General features: G+C 42.8%; 1 protein-coding gene across 1 annotated transcript in view; it reads left to right on the plus strand.

Moving 5' to 3' along the window:
• LOC141428799 (uncharacterized) overlaps positions 1-17,476 on the plus strand; it is a 164,328-nt gene that overhangs the window by 4,701 nt on the left and 142,151 nt on the right. The window contains exon 2 of the mRNA XM_074088817.1: positions 8,466-8,598. Coding sequence (XP_073944918.1) covers positions 8,466-8,598 — 133 coding nt within the window. The remainder of the gene's footprint in view (positions 1-8,465; positions 8,599-17,476) is intronic.

Here is a 17,476-nt window from a genome sequence, read left to right on the forward strand (position 1 = left end):
GCACTTGACCAATTTTTATTAGCTTTTTTATCCCTCCTACCTATTATTTGCTCCGTACCCAGTGACAAGAAGGGACCTGGGTTCGAACGAACGAACCCACAGGTGAAGGAACTAAGCGCAAGCTATACGCAGAAGAGACGTGAGGGCCTACTCCGAAGTTTGAAAATCGAAGTTTGTATCGTACCGTCCCTCTCGCTCCCGTATTAGGGTCAATCAACTATTTGACCGACACTTGGGGCGTCTCCTGCGTTACCAAAATTGTCTCTGGCGTTACCAAAAAATCGTACTTCCAACAAGATATTTCACGGTTGAACTTACGTAGGATGGCATGTATTCATGTACACCGGTACCGGCACCGGTGGTATTTTTTTTTTGACATTCATAAGTGCTTGTTATAGCCTAAATTGAATAAAGATACTTTGACTTTGACTTTGACTTTGACACCATCTATTAAATTACAGAAAAAACATGTTTACTTACAGAAATTTGCAATTGATTGAAAAATGTCGCGGACAGATTAGTGTCGGTAAAAAAGTTGATTGGCCCATTAAATAGTATGAGTGTACCGACCGAACGACACGAACTTCGATTTTCGAATTTCGTAATAGCCCTGGTGGGACGAGGCGGGCGTTCCATCTCGTTTCTTCTGCCAGCTTTGGATCGCAACATTTCTATACATAGTATAAAAACTGAAGGGCTTTGGAAATCGAAGTTCGTGTCGTTCCGTCCCTCTGACGCTTATACTGTTTAATACGAGAGTCAGAGGGTACGATACTCTTCTATGTGGCTCGCGCCTTATCCACTGCGACTATGTACAGTCACCAGCATTAATATCTGCCACAGCGGAGCGTGCGAAAATACTCGACACGTCCTTCCGGCCCTAGAAATAGAGTCGTATATATTTATGCACGCATGTTGTGTCAGATATTTGTGCTGGTGACTATACACGCGTTTCGCGCCGCTGCGTTGCATGCGGGAGTTCTTAGCGTTCCGGTGTACGCTCTGTGCGTCCGGCGCACGCACAGCATTTCGTTGAAAACATCAAATTAAAATGTATAATTTAAAGAAAGAATGATAAGAAAGAAAAACATGAATTCCTGACAACATGGAAAAATTGTTAAAATAAAAATGTGCATGTCGCGAAATGATCCCAAATCAGCAAACTGCCGCTCTTACGAACACTACCATGAGTTTACAGTGACCCTACTCGATAGTGACGGCGTAAATTATTTGTATCGGGAATACGGTATTTGACAACTCCTGAATTTGCCATATCTTATTATTATTTTGATTTTTTTTATAGATCTGCAATACCCCTCTACATTATGGGCGGTGGTGATCTCTTACCATCAGGAGACCCACTTGCTCGTTTGCCATCCAGTCAAATAAAAAAAAGTTCGCATTATGAAAGATGAAGCAAACCGCTTCGTGCGGGCCAATGGAACGCTAACTACATAAGGGTGAAGACGCTCCCTCCACCTGGAAGGCCTGGACAGTCGGCACTAGCAGTTATGTTGCAGTTGGAATGCAATCCGTCTGTACTGGCCCTTATTATCTGCCACAGCGAAGCCGAAAATATCGGACACTTCCTCACGAGCGACCCTAGAAACAGAGTCGTCAACATCCCAGCCTATATACGTCCCCCTGCTGGGCACAGGCCTCCTCTCAGAATGAAAGGGCTTGGGCCGTAGTTTCCACGCGGGCCCAGTGCGGATTGGGAAGGTTCATGCAGGTGGAAACGTGGGGTCCTTCAGCGTAAAGCTCGTTGGTACTTAGATTTCAAATGTAATTTCGCCCATGAATTTCGAAAAACTCAGAGGTGCGAGCCGGGGTTTGAACCCACGATCCTTGAGAGGCCATATATTTATTTATTTATTATTTATTGCTAGTGACTGTACAAATATGTAATAGCTAGTAATCAAGTTCATGCCGCGTCGTACCGTTTTAATGCATTTCCTTTGACACTGCACTGACTGTACAATGCATGCTTTGTCACTGAATGCGATACAATCTGTCGCAGAAAATTAGTGCTAACTGTACTTAGTGGTTGCCAAGAGATTATTGTTAACTTGTACTTACACCGTTGGTTATAATATAAAATGGTAAAAAACGCGTATTTTACAAGCTTTTATTTAGTTTCACCTGTCCCGTTGTCTGTCTGTCTGTAGTCAAATCTTGTAAGTTAAATTTGACCAACTTCAGTAGTCAGATTGACTTGAAATTTGGAATACTTGTGTAAATCGTGTGACAATACAATAATCTAGTAGTGACATCCTGGTATTCCAGCTAAGATCGTCTCCGCAGGACGGAACTCTTCAACGGTATAGCATCGACTTGAAATTTGGTATGCAAATATTGCAAATGTAGTTTGGGTGACAATGCAAGTACAGTCAACAAAATATACAGTAAGCAAAAAAGCTTGTATTATAAAAAATGCAATTTTTATGGTTAGTTTAGGTTAGGTTAGGTTATTAGATATGCGTAGACGGGCATTTTCAGAAAAAAATGTACCCTGTACTTTTTTAACGTAACACATTTTGGGTTATTTCTACTCAGAATCACGAGCACTATCGATTTAAGAAATAATTGTGACGCAGTTAACCATACATGTTGTATGGACCATCACAAAACTGACTACTTAATAAATTTTATATGAAAAATTAAGAATAATTAAGGCAAAACGGGTACATTTTTTTCTGAAAACCCCCAGACACCCTTTAGATACCGCAGTATATAACTACAAATCTATGGAACCCTCGATTTACACGACTGTCTAAAAAAAAGATTGGTTTGCCATTTTCGACGGATACCTATAAATCGATACCCAGTGCCGGATTAGCTCATAAGGAAAGCAATTGCTTGGCTTAGCGCAAAAGATAAGCTGTCATATTCTAAGCTAAGATACGTAATGACCTATTTCATTGTAATAAATACGTTATTTTTTTAAAGATCGATGTTAGTTAACTTATGGATTAGGAAGGGGAGGGGGAGCACAGGCGTGGATGGCTTATATAGCGCATCGAATAATCTTAAATCCGGCACTGTCGATACCCAGTCATAGGACATCGTCCCATCATTGAATCCTCTTCATTACAAAAGTCGTATTCAGTGCCAAGACCCCTATATTTGAGCAATTTAGATTTTTCAGCCGCATCAGATGCTGCACCGGCTTATTATTTGTTTCATTCAATGTTCAATTCCACGGACCAATAATGTTCAACCATTTGGAAACAACGATTTTTAATAAAGATACAAAGTAGCGCGCTTAGACTTTCTCCCATATGATAGCTAGCTTTAAGGCACAAAGTAAAAAGAACCGTTTTCATATTACGACAGAGTACTATTTACGGCGTCGGTATCAGTGTTTGGACATGGATGAGGAATGTTGTGTTATTAAAACGTCTCGCTTATAATAATATATTGTGTTGTAATTATTATTACAACAATAGTAGTATTTATATTTTTAGTGTAGTTTTAAGGTTTCAAACTTTTTACTAGGTTATCTGTTTTTTTTTATATAAGTTGCTATAAAATTAGGTGCGGATATTTTCAGGGTATGTAATTAATAACCTAAAAATCAATTATACACATAAATTATTTAAGTATTGTGTGGTATTTTTTTTTGTTTCATACAAAAATACCATTCCGTCCAAAAACCTTTTTAATTAATTTAATTGAAACTAATTAACAACGATGCAAATAATGCAAATAATCGATGTAAATGACCTAACTTATATGGTAAGCCAAAAGTCGGGTATAGTTATGTTTGCTGACGACACGTCTTTACTGTTCAAGGTTGGTAGAAAAGATACCGACTTCATTGAACCCAATGCAACCCTAAGCTGTCCGTGATATGAAGAAGAAAGAAAGGTTTTTTTTGGCTCCATAAGTACCACCTAAAACTAAGACTAAAACTAGCACTAAAACTATGTTACTTGGTGACACGGCAGGATACCAAAAAGGGTCTCCACTCAGCATGTGTTGCCGCACATTATGTGCAGTAACGCTGGTTTTCTATGGAGCCCAAATATGCGCATGGTTTGCTGCCAATAATTTGTTACTAAATCCTAATAAAACCAAATGTATTAAATTCTAGTTGATAAATTCATCTAACTCGAATTCAGTTTCTAATATAAAGTTAAATGGTCAAACTATATATTTTAACGCTCGATTCTAAACTACAGTGGGGACCTCACGTCACAGCAATCGCGGGTTGCTTGAGCTCTGCGGCTTTTGCAGTTTGGAAAATACTTACGGTAGCTAACCGATGTGGCGACGGCACGGTTGGTGTATTTTGCTTACTTTAATAGCATTATTTCGTACGGCCTTATTTTATGGGGATCTGCTGCAGACATTGAGTCAATTTTTATCTTACAAAAGAGACCAAATAGAACAATTTATAATTTGAAGACGCGTGAATCTTTAAGATATTTTTATAAGGAAACAGGTATCCTAACCCTGCCGTCGCTTTATGTTCTTGAAATAAGGAAGAACATATGTGATTTTATCACTAACGTCGATAAGCCAAAGGCTACTAGAAACACAGGGAAACTTAAAGATCCATCTTCAAACTAGCTAAAACCAAAAAGTCGTTTCTGGGAAATTGCATACGTTTTCATAATAAAATCGAAAAAAATATTACAAATGAAACGGATACAAAATTCAGATCTATTGTCAAGAAGACATTTGGAAATAATTCCGATCCGCATTAGCGATCCCTTCAAATAGCGAACCTACTGTGTTAAAAATAAAGTTGTGTTGAATACTTGTGATGTATAGATATCATTTAATAATATTGTAAATCTGTTTTAAAAAAATATACCTCGTTGAGTTTCTTGTTGGATTCTTCTAAACATAGGTTTTTCGGAACCGGTGGTAGATTTTTTTGACATTCATAAGTGCTTAGCCTAAATTGAATAAAGATATTTTGACTTGACTTTGATCCTCAAAATATCCGCTTCTGATTTTCTAGCACACTGTAAAAAACGAGCATGTTCACCTGATGGGAAGCGATCGCCGTCGCCCATGCACACCCGCAACAGAAGGCTGGCAGATACGTTGCCGGCCCTTTGAGAGACTGATAGGCTCTTTTTTAGGGTTCCGTAGTCAAAAAAGTCAACGTACATGCTAACATCATGGGACACTTGACACCAATTGACCTAGCCCCAAACTAAGCAAAGCTTATACTTTGGATAGGTACTAGGCAACGGCAAAACATACTTATGTAGATAAATACATACGTATAATAAATATATAATTTATTCTTTTTTTTGATTTTTTGATATCTTGTGTTTTTTTACTGTATAATATTCATACAAATATCTGCCCCGGCCGGGAATCGAACCCGAGTCAAGTTTCGTAGTCAGGTTCTCTAACCATTTGGCCATCCAGTCGTCGAACATGATTAGATTATAAATTACTAAGTGGCTGTTTCACCATCCATTGATTAGTGTTAACTGGCGGTTAGGTGTGATGCCGTCTCTATTTATTTTGTTCGAATACACGGAGACCGCATCACATTTAACCGTCGGTTAACGCTAATCAATGGATGGTGAAACAGCCCCTAAGTAATTTAAAAGGAACACAATTACAGAGTAGATTTTGCTAGTTAATGACTATACCTTCTAGTCGAGCCAAGGGTTTCGTCACGTGCTCTGGCGTAGACCCTGAGGGCATTTCTATTACCTATGTTTACATTTATATGATTTCATACCCTCAGGCACTTAAAAACTAATAGTTCAGGCTGATAAATGTCTCCCATACGTTTCCAATACGCGCCGGCGCATCGCTTTCGCTCGACACGCCCTAATTGATGCGCGGGCGATGATAGATGCGCGTCCATAAGCTAGATCATTAGATCATTACGGCTACGGAACTGACGATTTCTATTATAATTAGCAGGTAAGGTAAGTAACGTAATGGCTGAGGAATATGCTTGTTTTTGTGCCCAAAGGGTGCCAACGGAACCCTATTACTGAGGCTCCGTTGTCTGTCTGTCTGTTCGTCTGTCTGTCACAGGGCTCTATCTCTCGTAATAGACACTTGAAATTATCACTGATTATGTATGACTGTGGCCGCTATAACAAGGAGGGTCCAGCCATTAAACAATGTTTTGTAAAAATTGTTATTGAAAGAAAGTATTTTATTTTTATTATTTATTTTATAACAACAAATACTAAAAACTTAATAAAATAATTATTTAAGGGGGCTCCCATACAACAAACTTAATTTTTTTGCCGTTTTTTGCTTGATAAATGATTTTTTTAACGGCAACAGTAGATTCTTTAAATATTCACAGAATCTTTAGTTGTATAATCACTTTGAAAATAAAATTTTTAAAATAAATATTTAAGGGGGGCTCCCATACAACAAACTTAATTTTTTTGCCGTTTTTTTAACTAATATCTAATGTTGTATAGATAATGGCAAGGAACCCTTCGTGCGCGAGTCCGACTCGCACTTGGCCATATTTTTTATACATTCACAAACATTTAGGGTAGTTTGTAGAAACACCAATAAACATACTTTAATGTCCTAGTAAAAAATAACGATTTTTTACCGTATAAAATAAATTAGCACGCAACGTAATCTTATTTTTTCTTATTCCATACGTCGCACGCGTAGCGCGCGCGTGCGCGCGGCGTCGCATCGCGTATTGCTGCTCACAATATTTTTAAAAATTAATTACGATTTGGAAGTTAATGCTGAACTTACATTATAGCAATATCGCTTCACAGCATTAAAACCAACACTTGATAAATTTTTGTGGTTGTATCAAAAATACACAATGTATAAAAATTACCTGCGTCACACAGTGGGGTAGGAGCAGGTCACAGTGACGGAGAAAGAAAACGATTAAGCTTTTCTAACTTTTTTTGGTTAGGTTAGGTTCTCTTCCCATTGGTTCCTTAACCGACCCTATAGCCCACTCGTTGGCTATACAGATACTTACAGGGTTTCCGTCGTCTCCTTCTAATTAATAAATATATATATATATATATATATATATATATATATATATATTATTACCAAATTAATTTATATTAGTCTGTCGACCGCAGCGACGATTCCGTGGGCGAGGTTTAGATCAGAGAATCATAACTTAACGCGCCGTTTCGGCTGCTGGATTCCGGCTACGATCTATTTCATTTTAATTTTCTATTTATTTCGTTCTAATAAGCATCTTGGCCGTATCAAGTCAATCAATTACGGTAGGAAAACTACTCGGTGTGTGTGTTTTTACTTCGAAATTAAGAATTAATTCCATGGTAGATGAGTCGAGTGCTTGTGTGGGATGCCACTTGTACTGGTTCTCCTATGGTAGCCCGAAAAATTTTAATCCTATTTTCACTACCACTCATTTCACTAGCCGTAAAATGAAAAGCCGAATTTTAAACTTTCGTAACTATTCATTAGCCCTAATTTTAGCATTCCGAATTTACGTTATATTTAACTTCACTAACCCTAAAATCAAAAAGCCGAATTTTTTATTTTCTTACAATATTCATTAGCTCTAATTTTAGCATTCCGAATTTACGTGGTACCTTATTTATTTCACTAGCCCTAGCATCAAAAAGCTAAAACATTAATTTTCGTCAAATGTATTGATTGGAACGCCTTAATTTAGCAACATATTGAATGTCATCCATCCAACCTACTTTCCTAGTGGGAGTTATCTTGGCTGGTATAAAAAAAACCTAACGTCGAAGGCCTAAAATAGAGCTGGTACAGCATCTGAAGCATACATAATATAACTGACCGATTAACCCCTGTCTCTCCTGATGTTAAGTGCAGACGAGGCCAAAGGTGCATCTCACTGGTTCAGTAACAGCCTATTCACTCTAGCCTTGAAGAGCCCTAGATTGTAATTATCCGGAAACACAGACGACGAGAGCGAATTCCATTTCTTAGCAGTTCGCACTATGAAAGATGAAGCAAACCGCTTCGATATCAAAGAGTATTTGATGTTACAGGGGACTGAAGAGCTGGCAGCTCCTCAGACAAAGAATCAACTTAGCAATTCAAAGAGGGAACGCTGCCAACATCTTCAGAACCTTGCCTAAGGGGGATGTTTTAAATAATTTGTTTTAATATTATTTTTCTTGTTTGGAAAAAAAGCGGACACAACAGCTGAAGCGGCCGAGACCAGGAAAATATTAAAATACGAGTCTCGGTTCAGCATAAAACTTCGTTGCTGATGGTTTCGAGACCATAAAAAAAATATATTAGTCGGATTTTACGTAAAAAAAACTGAGTGATTAAAAATTTTTTTAGCATAAGCTGACGTGCGAGGCATTATTAGATTGGTATTTAAAAATGATCTGGAGGTTTCTTAGTAGGTTTTTGGTTGAAGACAAGGGTTGAGGAGCTATGAGCTCCGAAAGTCGTCAAAATTGTATTAGATAGGTACGGATAACTACTAAACTTATTTTTTTATTTACTAATTTGTGTTGTGTTGTGCGCAGGAGTGGGCTGCTGACGGCGTTCCTGGCGCTGTCGCTGCTGTGTCTCGCGTGCGGCAACACGGCGGCCGTGCTTGCCGCCGCCGGGCTGCAGCGCGCCGCCCGCGCAGCGCCCGCCGCGCACGCCAGCTTCCAGGTAAAGCCAGCTTATGGTTTATTACAAGTTTTTCCTTAGTTTCACCTGTCCCGTTGTCTGTCTGTCTGTAATCAAATCTTGCAAGTTAAATTCGACCAACTTCCAGTAGTTGGTTTGTCTTGAAAGTTGGTATAAGGTACTTATGTAAATTGCGTGACAATACAATAATCTAGTAGTGACATCCTGGTAGTCCGGCCAGGATCATCTCCACAGGGCGGAACTCTTCAACGGTTAATGGCATCGACTTGAATTTGGTGTGCAAAGATAAGCTTGTATTCAAAATTAATTTTATATCTAAAACTATTTTTTTATTTTAAGCTAACAATGAGTGATAAAGAGACACGCCGCGTATTTTAATGTTTTCTAAAATTCCACTTTGAAGAGGTTTTCACCTCTTCAAAGTGGAATTCTAGAAAACCTGCTTTCAAATAAAAAAAACGCATTGAAATCGGTCCACCCGTTTTTTTTTTATTCGACTGGATGGAAAACGAGCAAGTGGGTCTCCTGATGGTAAGAGATCACCACCGCCCATTCATAAACATCTGCAACACCAGGGGTATTGCAGACGCGTTGCCAACCTAGAGGCCTCAGATGGGATACCTCAAGTGCCAGTAATTTCACCGGCTGTCTTACTCTCCACGCCGAAACACAACAGTACAAGCACTGCTGCTTCACGGCAGGATTAGCGAGCAAGATGGTGGTAGCAATCCGGGCGGACCTTGCACAAGGTCCTACCACCTGGAAAAACTACGAGCGTTTAAGACCTACGGTGCCACAGACAGACACACATAGCAGTCAAACTTATAACACCGGTGGTGCACTTCGGTTCGTCGAAGCGAACGCCACGAAATCGCGTCGCTCCGCGTGTAAAAAATCAGTTTTCGAGGTAAAACTGTGAATTTTACAGTGAAAGTGGTACCAAAAGTTGCGCGCATGCGCGCCCTATTAAATAGTGTTTAAATCTCCCAAATCGGACCATCCAATAACCTACCGTGCTAGAAAGGTGAAAATCCGCGGTAAAGTATATAAACATACGTGCGGCGCGCTAAAACAATCGGTTACCTTAGTGTCTCTCGGCGCCACGCAATTGACCCTGGTGAAGCCCAGGTCCAGGTGGAGTTTGGGAACCTCCCGGTACAAGATCGCAGCACCACGGCTGAAAAACCACGCCACCACGGCTGAAATCCCATAAACCACGTGCGCGACGCCATAAACAATTAACTGCTCGGTAATTCTCGGCGCCACGCAACGGTCCCTGGTGAAGCCCAGGCCCTGGTGAAATTTGGGAACTTTCCGGCGACAAATCGCAGCACCACGGTTGATAAACCACGCCACCACGGCTGAAATCCCATAAACCACGTGCGCGACGCCATAAACAATTAACTGCTCGGTAATTCTCGGCGCCACGCAACGGTCCCTGGTGAAGCCCAGGCCCTGGTGAAATTTGGGAACTTTCCGGCGACAAATCGCAGCACCACGGTTGATAAACCACGCCACCACGGCTGAAATCCCATAAACCACGTGCGCGACGCCATAAACAATTAACTGCTCGGTAATTCTCGGCGCCACGCAACGGTCCCTGGTGAAACCCAGGCCCTGGTGAAATTTGGGAACTTTCCGGCGACAAATCGCAGCACCACGGTTGATAAACCACGCCACCACGGCTGAAATCCCATAAACCACGTGCGCGACGCCATAAACAATTAACTGCTCGGTAATTCTCGGCGCCACGCAACGGTCCCTGGTGAAGCCCAGGCCCTGGTGAAATTTGGGAACTTTCCGGCGACAAATCGCAGCACCACGGTTGATAAACCACGGCACCACGGCCGAAAACCATAAACCACGTGCGCGACGTCATAAACCATCGACGACCCAGTGTTCTTAGGCGCCACGCACCGGTCCCTAGTGAAGCCCAGGCCCTGGCAGAGTTTGGGAGTCTCCCGGTAAAAAACCGTTGCACCACGGCTGAAAAACCAGGGCTCCACGGCCGAAAACCATAAGTCACGTGTGCGGTGCGTCCCGCGCATCGCGCATTATTATACCAGGCCATAATATACTACCAGGCCATATAAAGGCCAGCTCCTCGCGTGCCAGAAACATGAGCACCAAGTAGGTACCAACCTACCAAGAACCGACTCAGGCTGCCCTGGGAAAAGGTACACCTACAAATTAACATAGCTCATCCATCCAAAGGCAATTAATCATCTAACTGGACAACTCCGTAAGTGCTATATATACCTAAAATATTTTTCTTTGTTTCCTTTCTTTATATAAGGCTCTTTCCGTGAAGACGGTGTCCTGTAATAAATTACTATAGGTTAGAGCAAATAGTTTAAATATTCTAGTACTTACGGGAACGACTATACCTAGTCATCGCTTCCTAGTCATACTCGTAGTCTACGCTTACCTACCTAGGTAAGCGCAGGTAGAGAATAAGATCTTTGTGTACCTAGCGAGTTGCAGAAACTATGACTATGATAATGACTTAAGATAAAGATTCTACGTTTAGAGGGACAGTTAGGCGACGTTACTTGGATATTTACAGGTCAGCAACTAGTCGGTATAAGGTACTTAAACAATCCGCAAAAGAAGAAAAGAAAAAATATATATACAGAATAAGACACCCCCCCTTCTCCCTTTGAAAAAAAAATATGTAATTGCAGCGTATAGTACATATAATATTAACACAGTACACAATACATATTTAGCGTATAAATATACATATTTATAATCAAATTAATAGCATTGTGGCACTGTACAAACCATTACCTACTGGCAATCACCTATCCTCGCCCATATAAGTCCCACCTGCCTATCTGAACTACCCGCTAGCTGACTTATTAACGATTACCAAACGCCACTAACATTTTGATAATATACCTCTGCTCAATTCTGTTGAACCAGACGGTGGTTAGTATAAGTACAAAAAGTAGTAATAATTAGTTACGAGTTATCGAGATGTTTTCGAGTAACCTTACGTTTTACTGAGTTTTATTGAGTTAGACCACCGATTCAGAGAGCACTTGCAATCGCTACCCGTACTTTCAGCTAGTCATTACCTCCCTTGTATAGTAACTAGTCCGGATAGTATTTCCTTTTCTTCTAACAAACACCAACCACTGGTATCACAGACACAACTTCACACAATAGGTATGCTCATTTCACACTCACCGCCGCCGCCGCGGCGTCAACCAGACACAGCCACCACGAGCACCCTGACCACCTCAGCGACAGCGACCATGACACCGACCAACACCATCCCCAACAGCCCGGTACCATACCGCACCCACGCCTTAAACGCACCTCAACCGGGGCTTCGGCAGGAACTCTGGGCACTCGCAGCTGACACGTCACAAGATGACCTCTCTCAAGAGTTGCGAATGGACTACAGCCAAGAACCCCAAACGTCACACCACATCGAGGAAACCATCGGGAAAACTTTCGAAAACCAGATCCAATTCGGAGTGGCTGGAATCCTTACGGCTATAACCAAGAGTAAAACTGTTACGAAAGCGGACAAGGCCGAGGTTACACGCCTCGCAAACGCCATTAAAAAAGAGACCGAAAGATTCGTGACCTCGCTCACCTCGCTGATGAACCCGGTCGCAGCGACCAGGCCCTCTCACCCGCACGCGCCCAGCACCGCCGCTGCGGCCACGCAGACGAATCCTGCCGCTGACCACTCCACAGACACCGCGACCGTTGTCAGGCAGGTCATCAGAGAGGAGTTCGAGAAGCTCTCCAATCGCGAACGCGCTAGCGGAGCCGAAGGGCAAGACTCCGGCACATACGCCTCTGTAGCCAGCCGAGAGGCGCGCACACCGCACGCCGCCGCTCCGAAAGCCCCAGAATTCCGTCGACCAGACACGCCATCACAATCACCCACAAAACACCCTCAGTAAATGCCGCCGAAACCTTACAGGCATGGAAAAGGTCAGTGACCTTTCGGAACACCGATCACGCCCCGGCCGCCACTAAGTTCCTGTCCAACGGTAAAGTCAGGGTAGAGTTTGACAACGCCGAGCAGAGAGATGCGGCCCTCTTACGTACTAATATCAACGACAATGGCGAAGTCAGGGCGGAACCGGCCAGAGCGCTGAAACCGATGTTTATCATTAAAGGCGTACCGAAAGAGGTAGCTAATGAACACCTCACAGAAATTATTACCAATCAAAACCCCTGCATAGAGAAAAATATCGGAAATCAAGGCGACCTCTCCCTCCACTTTATTAAAAACAATAAAAATCCGTATTTATACAACGCCGTCTATTTGACCACCCCCACTATCTTCAGAAGCGTAATCACCGCCGGCAGACTGAACATTGATCACCAGCGCGTCCATGTCTCGGAGCACATCCCTCTGCTTCAGTGCTACTCATGCCTGCAGTACGGACATACCCGCAGAAGGTGTTCAGCGGCCACCACAATCTGCTCACACTGTGCCTCCGTCAATCACCTATACCAGAGCTGCCCGCACAAAGCTGACCCCAGCAAAGCCGAGTGCCACAATTGCTCCACCCAAAATCGCCGAAACAGCAAAACAAGCAATAAACACAGCGCCACCTCCACTAAATGTCCACAATTGCTCCAGATGATCAATCTCCTCAAAACCAGGATAGATTATGGACAGGAATAACCTTAACAGCAGAAACAATCCTCTGAATATCAGCTCTAATCCACTCGCGGCTATACAAATCAACACCGGACGTGGCCGAAACGCCCATCAGGAGCTCCTTACCTCACTCGAAACGCAGAAATATGACTTCGCTTTCATAACCGAACCATATTTGCCCGGAGGCGGTAACTCAATTATGAAACCCGTCCCTGGATACACCGTTTACCAATTCCCATCTCCCGATCGCCCAGTGAAAGCAGCCCTCCTGGTGAAGGACGGGCCGATTAGCAGGCTAGGGTACTCCCAGTACTCGGACTCTAACATGGCCATCGTACAGCTCACAACAAGATCCAACCGTCAGGTATACCTGGTATCAATATATACTGAACCACGCTTAGACCCCTCTAATACCTTGGAAAGACTAGAGGCGCTATTACAAGAGACCAGAGGATCAATAGTAATCATCGGGGGCGATTTAAACGGATGGCACTCCCTGTGGGGATGTCCTAGGAATAACCCAAGAGGTAACGCAATCGCTGATATCATCCTAGCCCACAACCTCACAGTGTGCAATGAAGGTAACAACCCTACCTTCGAAACCGTCACCCTTGGATCTCTTAGATCCTCTATTGTGGATATTACACTACTACTTGATCAGCCCCGCCGCGGACAACATCCTGTACAAATCACAGAATGGAAGGTAGACCCAGATATCTGTCCATCATCCGACCACAACGCTGTTACTTTCAATATACTTACTGCCCCGAAAGGCGCAACTCAATTCCGCAATAAAACAAAGTTGTCCACCTTCCGGTACGACACATCCGCTATCAAATGGGATCGTATCGAGAATGAGATAAAGGAAGCCCTTTCGAAAACCATTCCATCCGCCTCTCATATAGAATCCTGCACCGAAGAGGAGCTAGACAGTACAATTCATAAACTCACTCGTGATATACAGAAAGCGTGTGACCATCTTCTGCCGAGGTCCAAGGGCCCCCCCGTCCGAGCACCGTGGTGGAATGACGACTTGGAGGAGAAGAAGAAAATGGTGATCAAAAACCACCACAGACTCGCCAAGGCGGTGCGCCAGAAGCTTCCCCTAGAACCTATTCTAAAAGAAAGAGACGAACTCAGGAAGGAATACTCCGACGCGTGTCGCTCTGCCTCCACTGCAGCTTTCAGAGAGTTTTGTCAAAGACAAAAGAAAGAGGACGTTTGGTCAGTTACCAACAGGATCATCAAGACCCGCCCTTTAACTCAACCCCAGCAACGCTCCAACTGCCCAACGGCTCATTCACCAAAAACAGCCACGATACAGCCAAAGCTCTACTTGACGCCTTCTATCCGGAGGATGACCACAATGATACAGACGAACAGCAACGCCTCAGGGAAAGGATGCACCTCAGTCCAGACACCTCAGATGAACCGCCATTCACTATTACTGAGGTTCTAGAGACCCTAAAAACCATTAACCACAAAAAGGCACCGGGCTCCGATCACCTGACATCTGATATCTGCTACCTGTTTGCCAAGCTCTTTCCAGAAACCATCACTCACATACTCAACAGATGCTTAACTTTAGGCTACTTTCCAGGCGCTTGGAAAACTACTACGACCAAAATTATACCTAAACAGAATAAAGCAGACTACAATAAAACTTCATCCTTTCGACCAATAGGGCTCGTAAATGTATTTGGCAAATTACTCGAAAAAATCATAGTCAACAGGCTTGTGTATCACCTTTACCAGACGGATCAAATGTTAAAAACGCAGTTCGGGTTCAAGCTCCAAACCTCCACCACCAACGCCATTCAGCACGCGCTAGATATCGTCAAAACGGCGCGAGCTAACGGGGAGCAGGTCCTGGCCGTATCCTTGGATATCCGCGCCGCCTTCGACAACGCCTGGTGGCCTATCATATTCAAACGACTCAAACATACCAAATGCCCAAGAAATCTGTATGTCATTCTACTCAGCTACATCAAAGATAGGAGAGTAAATATAAACTTTGCAGACTGTTTTGTCTCCAAAGAGATGACAAGAGGGTGCGTACAGGGATCAGTTATCGGACCAATCTTGTGGAACCTCATTATTGATGAACTCCTAGAGACCAAACTTCAGGACGGATGCCACCTTCAGGCATATGCGGATGATATCCTCCTTATATGCCACGCCAAAACTACAGCTCAACTGGAGGCAGCAACCAACAACTCACTGCGTACCGTGGTTGACTGGGGACATACAGTTAAACTCGACTTCGGACCGGACAAAACGCAGACGATAGCCTTCACCCCAAAAGCATCTCACGCACACATTCACATAGGTCATATACACATTCCATTCATAACTCACATTAAATACCTAGGCATAACCATTGATAACAAACTCAGATTCACAAAACACGTACTCAATAACATTGATAGAGTTAAAAAACTAATACATAAGATTCAACAGTTCATCAGACCCACCTGGGGTGTTCACCCAGAAAACATCCGAACTATTTACTATCAAGTTATAGTCCCCATAATCACCTACGGAGCTTCTATATGGATCAGTGCTCTCAAATACAAATATATAAGAACTAAATTACTATCCCTCCAAAGAATAGTCGCAATTAAAATCACTCATGCATTTAGAACGATAAATACTCCTCTTTCAATTACGCTCGCCCAACTCGCTCCTCTTCCCTCTAAAATAGAAAGCGTTGCGGCTGTAGAATCTGCGAGGATTAAGGGACACACGCCCCTCTTACTACACAATCTACCAATAGAGACCCCGGTCCCCCCTACGTCTCTTCTTCATCCCGCTTACAGAAGAAGCATCCCACACTCTGACATCCACGACGACACAACGCTAAACAATATAATCACGACACACACAACACACACACATATTACACAACCAGCGTACACCCTTCATGCATACACCGACGGAAGTAGACATGATGACAGAGTAGGCGCGGCATACATTTTACACAAACCAAACGGCCCCCCAGTCGCCAAAAAACTTAAACTCCATGACCGTTGCTCCGTTTTCCAAGCGGAACTGCTCGCTATTTCGCATTGCATCCAACACATTGTTACACACTTTACACAGCATAACTACGTACACCTACTCCTCTTCTCTGACAGCAAATCTGCCCTTCAAGAACTAGGAAACCCCAATAGCTATAACCCAATCGCTAACAACATTCATAGACTCATACATACACACACAAATACTCTACAAACACATTTTTACTGGACGAAAGCTCACAGCGGAATAGCGGGCAATGAACAAGCAGACCAGGCTGCCAAACTAGCAGCAAACTTACGCAAAGCACCAGACTACACACTCATCCCAATCAGTTACATAAAATACCACAACAAAAAAATACTAAATACAGAAATGGAACTTTTATACAACAACCCCGAACACTGCCATTACACTAAAACACTCTTTCCCACCTACAAAGAACTTATCACCTATCTCACCCAAAACACGCTCACATTCGCAACAACACAGTTTCTTAGCAACCATGGATATCACAAAGCATACCTACACCGATTCCGAATTACAGACGACGACCTCTGCCCTTGCGATCACACCACACAACAGTCCCTCGAACACCTCATTTTCCACTGCCCCAGATTTCTTCCCAAACGCCTTGATCTGAACATTACCTGCAATAACCTCTCCATAAACCCAACCGATTTTCAAAATATCCTGACCAAAGAGTCCACCTCGAAATCCTTCCACTCCCTACTAGAACACATCATAAAAAACCTCAAACTATTCAATAATACCTAAAACTCTCCCTACCAACAAACCCCTCATCCAACCCATTCCTCACAGATAGGTACTCTAAACAAACAACACACAACTTAAAACAATAACTCACCTCAAATCTCACACATAACACCACTATACAAAAATCACCCAGACGCAAAGTGTATTCCGTAAGCACGGAGCGTCTGGAGTACAATACTCCACAGGGGGTGGAGTTTAGTCCGTAGGCGTCTGGTGAGCAATTCTCAGATGAGTCGGGCATGCTGCCGAGGCCGGCTCGGCAGTATTCTATGAGCATTCTCCACCTCCCTCGAAAAAAAAAAAAAAAAAAAAAAAAAAAAAAAAAAAAAAACTTCTATAAACCCCTCTTTGCATCGGGGGTTAAAAATACGATGAAAAAAAACCACGCTCTTCATCCTGTATATTTATGATACTACTATTTCGATGATTGGTTTAAACGGCCGTTAAGCGACTGCCCCCAGTTTTCAATCG

This window comes from Choristoneura fumiferana, chromosome 6 (genome assembly GCF_025370935.1).
Source record: "Choristoneura fumiferana chromosome 6, NRCan_CFum_1, whole genome shotgun sequence".
In the NCBI taxonomy this organism is placed as follows: domain Eukaryota; kingdom Metazoa; phylum Arthropoda; class Insecta; order Lepidoptera; family Tortricidae; genus Choristoneura; species Choristoneura fumiferana.